The 8367-nt window shown below is 32.0% G+C and overlaps 1 protein-coding gene across 1 annotated transcript; it reads right to left on the reverse strand.

The window, feature by feature from the left end:
- Positions 1-1054: 1054 nt before the first annotated feature.
- On the reverse strand, positions 1055-6897 carry LOC100499664 (proteasome beta subunit C1). The gene is made up of 6 exons (NM_001251061.2): positions 6630-6897; positions 6414-6521; positions 4100-4189; positions 2961-3045; positions 2226-2320; positions 1055-1396 (listed from the first exon to the last, which is right to left on the reverse strand). Exons 1-6 carry the CDS (start codon positions 6815-6817, stop codon positions 1348-1350), a joined length of 615 nt encoding a protein of 204 aa, NP_001237990.1. The 5' UTR covers positions 6818-6897; the 3' UTR covers positions 1055-1347.
- Between the last annotated feature and the right edge of the window lie 1470 nt (positions 6898-8367).

Raw genomic sequence — 8367 nt, forward strand, 5'->3', positions numbered from 1 at the left:
CAAAATTAATTTATATTCGAGCAAAAAGCATAACTAATTCCTGATTTAATCAATTCAACCGGTTAGTTTATTTCATTATTTTAAGACATTCAGACAAGTTTTCAAGAAATGCATTTAAATTAAGAGATACATACAAGTGAGTCAATTCGCCCTTGGAGGGTTCTAATAGCAAAATCAACCTCAAAGTTGAGATCCGCCTTTTATTTAACTGAAATAAGCTTAATTAACATCAGAAGTAGAATATAAGCCATCCAAAAAGTATTTGTAATCAAAGGTAACCAAATCTAAACCTAAATCAAATAATAAGTTATTAATAATTTATTCAAGATAAAATACTTAAAATTCCTCTAAATCATACTAAATCACGGCTTACAATAAATCTTGCAGCAACTCATACAGATCTGCCTTCCATTCCATCTACTAATTTTCTCTATATCTTATTCAAATTTATTGGCCCAATTTTAAGAAATGCATGCGAGCAATCCAAGTACTAAGTCAAGAACAAGAGAGACTCGTAGTGTTTCTGAAGATCATATTTTACATCCCAAAAATGATTTAATTAAGCATGTTACTATTACAACCAATTTTACGCCTGCAGATCAATACGTGTTAATTTTTGCCCTTTAGAGTTAGACCAGATGTTTTGCTTAAATTATTTTTTAATCACCTTAATAAGAATATTTTGACTTTCTGGTAAAACTCTAAAATAATTCCAAAAGTTTCAGTCCTTTAATTCCAAAAGTTTCGGTCCTTTAAACCAACTATAAGAATAATTCTCAATTCAGAATTTAGTTATAAAACTTTCCATTCCTCCCCAAGATTGTATTCTAGAAAATCAAAGTCAGATTATTTTTTACATAATCAATATGTATTATCATTTGAACCCATTGATTTATTATACAAAAATAATTTTTTACTAACTTTTTTAGACTATTTTTTAAAATAGTTTGTTAAAAAATATAATTTATTTTTTAATTAGCCTTGAGTTGATTTTTGAGAGAGAAAAAAAAACATTTATTTCTCGAAACTAATCTATTCAAGGACACATGAAAGGAAGGGGGGAAAAACAGGAGAAATAGATTTGAGGCAATTCTAGTATCATTATCGTGCTTTGCATGCCAGTCTGCACTGAAAAACATTCCAATAGATCACTCACAACATGCCCAACTCAAGAATCTCCTCCTTTCACTGATAATCTAAAATATAGAACAAGTGAACCGTCTATAAATAATTTTCAGGATACATTTATCTAAAGAGCCACAATAACAAAGGTACCCTTTAACAAAGGATTGTAAATGTCATGCCATTCAACTCCAAACTAAACAGAAAACTCAGGTGGCTTACAAGTTAATCCATCCTTCCCTTCAAAATCCTTTCCTTCACTTCGGTTGGCGTGCTGCAGAAGACAAATCAACATACCAATAAGCCCTTACAGATACTATAATATGAATAGGCATAGAGTCATAGTTAAATGTCCTACTTTCAAGGAAGAAAAATAGTATAAAAGTAAAATAAAAGGAGGATGTAAGACAACATTTTAGGGAACAAATAGAGTATTGCAAGTTTCTCTTTCGAAGTGATTATAAGCAATCCATAAAAAATAACACTATTATAAGTCACAACCGCTGAGTAGCTGACAATGGCCTAATAGCTTAGAGGCCTAGAGGAGGGGCTCCCCTACTCAGGATTTGTTTCATCATGCCTTCTTGTGAAAATTAATTTCATAGATGCAAGCTGTAAAAATGGGCCCGGCCCATCAGGTTGAACCGAGCTGTGCTAAAAAATGTGGTCTAAAGAGAACTGGGCCAATATGGCCCAGCCCGATGAGTCAAGCCTGGCTCAAGAATTTTAGTCCCAAAACAACCTGACCTATTTCAGCCAAGTATTATTTTAATTTTTTTCTTTTTCTATTTTTCCTTTTAAATTTATATATATTTAGACAAAATAAAATGAAACAGGCCCGACAGACCAGGCTAGGCCACAAAAAATGCAGCCCATTAGAAATTTGTGCCAGGGCAGTTTGGCCCATTTTTCAGGCTTGGCTCGTTGGGCCAAGCAGCCCATATTGACAGCTCAGCAAAAGTCAGAACTTTTGGTCCGGCCAGTGGCTTGTACATGGACAAGTGCATATACAGTAAATGTGAATACTTAGCTCAGAAATTGACAAGAGCATATAAAAATCTAAAGACCAAACTACTAAGAGAATCAGAATTTGTAAAGCTTACACAACATAGACATGTCCTCCCCAGCCACTCAAACAATCACGATCTACAGATGATAGCAGTGCTTGGGAGATGGTCTCAAACAATTCCTCTGGTTCCTGTGTCAAGATCAGAAACCAAGCCAAAAAAAATATAAGCTGCATGCATATCTTTAATGAACATTGTGAAACTATAATTAAAAATCTTCGAAGTTAAATCACAAGTATGAAGGTGGACAACTTCGATGCTGAAACCAAACTGCAAAATCAAGGCACTATTAAAGCTTTAACAGCCTTTTCTCTTTGAATCCCAGATGCTAACACACCATAGGATATCTGTTTCCATCCAAATTCAGTCCCCATTTATTAGACATTGCACTAATGCTGCACTTTTGTAAGTCAATAACTATTAGAATTAACTTCATACATGTCTGCATATGCAATAGCATTTTATTGTATTCATACAAAACTCCCCCCCATCCCAAACAAAAATCATCCTGAATTCACTTGCACAATGATTAGTTAAACTTATTAGGCTTTAACCCATGATGATTAGATTATTTGTCTATACTTTCACAATGAAACTTACTCTACATGTACGGTGCAATATAATATATTAATGTCTATAATAGTACCAAAAACGAATTGCATTCTGGGTCAATTGCAAGAAACTATCCATATTAAAAGTATGATACACACACGACTATGTTGATTCACAAAACCAAATATAAGACAAAACAAGTTAGTCTTTGGGACCAACCATGTCAGGCTTAAACATCGCCTCACAAGCACCATACAGAGACTCAGATGCAGTCCCAGAAACAACAAAATCTTTTGCAAGCTCCCTGCAAACAAGAAAAAGGTAAGATAAAGAATTACATACATCCAGCTCATATGACAATATACAACTTACAGGTTATTTACTATAAGGGAAGCATAATCTTGCATAAAAGGCACCATCAAAGCAACATACAATCTAGAACATTTTCAGATTAGAGGATACAGAAGATGTAGGCATATGAGAAACAGACTAATGGAGGATAAGGAATCCTGCTGAGAAAATTACTAAAACAGATAACAAAGAAAATTAAAAAAATGGAGCAAAGCTGCTACTTTAACAGCTGCTAGTGAAACCTAATACAGAAGGCAATGTTCTTTTCACAAAGCATGAGTCAACACTAAATTTCTGTTCAAACAAAAATGCAGCAACATATATTACACATTAATGAGTATACAAACTTTTAGCCTCTAGTTTTACAAATTCGGTACATCTTCATCACTTCTTTTTTAAACCAAGTTTTTTTGTCAACTACAACTTGCTTTTATCTTTTATTAACTACTCAATTTAATTTTTTTACTTTTGTATCATAGGAGGATAGAAAACCACCAATTTTTAGGCTATTGAAACTTGGAAGAACAAAACATTTATAAAATCTGTTCTCATGTCTAATTTCCAAGTAGCTGGAATTAATAAAGGTCAGTTAAATTGTTCAAATATCAGATGATGGTTTTCTCACAATCAGATCTTCAGCCAAATGTATAAAGGAGAAAACTTAGCTACAGTACCTTATGTCCTTTTTTACTGTTCTCTAATAAGAATTGAAGATTCACTTCAGTATTCTATAAAATCCTTTAATGCAGACTTTTATTAAGCAGAGATTATCAAGATAAAACTCAATTTCTAATTGGAGAACTGTACAAACAGAACCTAAAGTACTGTATCTAAGTTTTATCCATGCATAAAAAGATGTAAACCACTGCTCAGAACCGTATATGGTGCATACATATCACTAAAATAGCTTTATACATTTATACTACACATTGCTAACACTAGCAAGATTTTAAACATACCGACCTCCCTCTACAAGAAAATATGGACTGTAAAATAATTCAACTTACTTTGCCCCAAGACAATCCATTGTGCAGATGAATGGTTTGTCTTCATCCCCTAATCCAGCAATTACAGGCTGACAAAAGTATGGACCAAACCTGAAAAGCAAAAAATGCAAACTTTGTTTTCACTGTTCCAAATTAGAGTTTATTAACAAATTAGTATAACAAGAAAATTTTAAATCTTATGCTTTACTGTGATTTGTTACAACCAGGTCTGCAAACAAGTAAAAGGGAGCCCAAAATAGATACAAAATTCAACATGATTCAACATCAACCTACAATGAGCTACATTGGTCAACATTCAAATTATGAATTGCTATGCTAATGTGAATTGTACATCATCATTTCAAATCAAATCTTAAGATACACACACACACACACACACACACACACACACACACATGGATATGCATACAGACAGACAGACAGGCATGTGTGTGTGTGTGTGTGTATTTATGAACTAAATGTATAAGCATACATACACTCAATGAAATGCCTTTAAAAAAAAACATACACTCAATGTAATAGTTTTAATGTTTAAACTAGGAATTGACAAAACAATTTAATCATTTGATCATAAGTCTCAAAACGAAATCACAAGTCTCCTGATCATGATAGCCCTCCACCAGTAGAATGGTGAGTTTCGACAAATTCCCAAAAGACTACCATGCAGGAAGACCCTCCACCATCAGAATGCTGGGTATCAACACAAGTCCAAAAGATAACCATAGAGGATAGCCCTCCACCATTAGAATGGTGGGTAACAGTTTACACTTTACAGTTTCCCATCTGGGAGTTCCAAACCATAATGCAACCAAAACATTCTCCCCATATGCCGAGTTAAAAAAGACACTTGGTCAAACCATCTCTAAACTAAATTTTCACATAACACTAATAACCCAGTTTCATTTCAAAACTCTATGCATTCAATTTCAGCTGCCAAAATGATTTAATAAGTTATAAGGCCTCCATATCATATGCAATAATAAAGGTTATCTATTCTAGATTAATATTATCATAACTCAGGACTCAGATACTTTTTTGGCAGGTATTAGGCCAAGTTTGATTGGAAATTTTAGATTAAAAGCTGCCCCCCACCCACTTTCTTTTAGGAAAATTAAGGCCCTTAAAGAGTTTTTCTCCAAATGTGTTTGGCCCAACTATTCCTTTTAAGAAGAAGAAAAGTAAAAAAACTAAGCCAGACACTACCTTAGTATTTAGTATGCTCATGTATTTTAAACGAGCTCAAGTACACAAGTTACAAACTAGATTCCACCACTATACAGTCCTGCTTCTTTTTTAGTTATTTATTTAAGACCAAAATCTGAGGGCGAGCCCTGGTGCAGCGGTAAAGTTGTGCCTTGGTGACTTGTTGGTCATGGGTTCGAATCCGGAAACAGCCTCTTTGCATATGCAAGGGTAAGGCTGCGTACAACATCCCTCCCCCATACCTTCGCATAGCAAAGAGCCTCTGGACAATGGGGTACGAAGTTTTAACTGAGTAAGCAACAAAGGAAAGAGAATATTTAAGTTCCTAGAGACAAGTAATCATTTTTACATACATACAGGTATTTTGCAACAGAAATTCTGGTCTCAGCTAAGTTCAGAAAGGAATATTTATTAGAAAAAGGCTAGCACAATACACTCTTTAACACATTCTTTTAAACAAACTCCTTATTATTGAATAAAATTTATTAAAAACTAATGTACCCCCCAGTTCCAGAAGGCTCCCCACTTTGCAAAGACATTGGAGAGGGTCATTGTACACAGTCTTCTCCTAGCAAATGCAAAGAGACTGTTTGCATATCCAACCCCGTGACCAAGGATCACAAAGGGAAACTTTGCTATTGCACTAGGGCTCACCCTCTGGCTAAATTTATTAAAGATCACAAAATTACGCTGATCTCACTTCATATTTAATGAGCCTAGCGTGATTGTCAATAAATTCCAGTCAATTACATATAGTTAAAAAAGAGTCTTCTTGGAGCTACTCACTACTATGACCATAGGACAGATACATACAAACACAGTCACACCTAACATCTACAAATTCCATTACCTCATCGTTAATTAAAAATACAAAACCTCAAATCCAAGTGCCATTTGGAAAGGCAACCTAGAATCATATATTACAAGTAAATCTACTCCATATATACACAAGGGTGTCAATCAATTCATTAAAACTCACTAAGAACAACAACCCCACAATCAATTTCAATTCATACGACTTCGATAAGCAAAACCCACTTTCAAAATCACCAAAAAATTAAAACTTTCAACAAATATTACATTTTTTTTCCTCAGATCTAAACTGCATTACCTTTTCTCATAAAGCAGAGCAGAGACTAAGCTGGCAAAGGTCTCTGGTTTCATATCCCTCTCTTCACGAAGCTGATACAGTTTGTGCCGGAAAACAAGACGCTGATACCTTAAAAAAAAAAAAGTAAACAAAGAGAGAACAAAAACAATTTAAAAAATGGTAGAAAAAGAAAAAGAAAAAAACAAAAGAAAAAGAGTAAAGGGTAGCGCTACATACAATGTTTGAGCATCGGTGGCGAGGCCAGAGAGAGCGATGAAGAGCTTGTCGTGAATCTTGGAAATGCGTTGGAAATCCGTGGCTATGGTTTGGAGCTGAACGCCGAGCCTTCGGTCGCTGGCAATGGCGAAGCAGTTCTTGCCGACCATAGCCACCACGGCGCTTCCGTTGTACTCGAAGATCGACATCCTTTCAATTTGTTGTTGATGCAATTGCTCTCAGTCTTTTTTCTTCGTTTGGGGTTAAGTCGTCAAATAGTGTTTTGTCCTAGTTGGTATTTCTAGAAAGAGAGCACCCTAGTTTTCTTTGGGGTTAAGCCACCAAATAATAATAATAATATTCTATAATCTATAATCGTGACTTCAAAAAACAAAATACTAAGGCTGTCTCCCTAATTTTTTTGAATAAAAAATAAAAAAGTTAAATAAAATTAACATATAGAAGTAATTAAAAGTTATTATAATTTAAAAGTAAAATTGTCTAATAAAATATCAACATCAAATAAAAGAAATTATCTTTATCATTAATATAGATAATAAATAAAATATATATATACAAATCCAATAATTTATATTATTTTTTCTCCAATTTTTTGGAAATCATTTTCCTTCACTCCTTTTACTAACACCCACCACAACAGAAGATACCCCAAATTTAATAAAAGAAATTAACATTCACTCCCATGATTACTTATATACATGTTAACTCAGGGATAAGTTTTAAGGTAGACTTTTGAATTAAAGTTATAAAAAATTTATGACTTAAATTATTTATTTTTTATTTTAAACATGACTTTAAAGTAAGATTTTTTTCTTTTATATTTTTTTCACACAATTTTAAGGTTATAAGAGTTTTTTTTCTTTTGCATTTTTTTCAAGGTCATAAGAGTTTTTTTTCTTTTGTATTTTTTTCACATGACTTTAAAGTCGTAATGGATTTTTATTCATTGAAGTAGTAAATTATTTGATGACTTCAATTTTTTTGTATTTTTTAAAATCATAAATAGTTTTTATTTTAATTATTTAATGAATTAATTTGTATATTGTTTTATTTAATATATTTTCTATATTTAATATTTTTTATATTTTTTTACCAATGTTAAGGATTATTACTTTTTTGTAAATTAAAAAAATAATGTAAAAGACTTAAATTTAAATAAAAATATTATAACGTACTACATATTTATTTAACAAAAATATTATAATGTTATGTTATAAATATTAACTTAGAATTTATCAAATAATATTAATTTTTTTATAAAATAATTAATTTTTACAATTATCATTAAGTAAATTAATAATTTCGTACAGTAATATTAATTAATTTTATTTTATAAATTATTTTAATATTAACAATAGAAAATAATTTACTAATAAAAGTAGTTGTTAAAATAAAAATAACATAATACATTAATATAAAATGAACAATACAAATTAAACAGAAACTTAAAAATAAAAAATAGAAACAGTATTAGTCATCAACTTGCTTGTATGGACAGTTACTATGATTATGTCCTTCAGTTCTACCCAATGAGTATTTTTTAGGCTTATTTGGAATTGGTTCGTTCATCTCATTATGTGTACGACTAGTGGTTGGGTTTCCCGTTGTGTCTCATTGCTTTAAAGAATCAAATATAAAATATGGAGTCAAATATAGAGGTCATTTATCTTCGCTTCCAAGGAAATGAAATTGATGCTAATAAACTTTGTAAATGTTTTCCAACTTGTATAGAAGGTCA

Source organism: Glycine max, chromosome 13 (assembly GCF_000004515.6).
Source record: "Glycine max cultivar Williams 82 chromosome 13, Glycine_max_v4.0, whole genome shotgun sequence".
NCBI classification, from domain to species: Eukaryota; Viridiplantae; Streptophyta; class Magnoliopsida; order Fabales; family Fabaceae; genus Glycine; species Glycine max.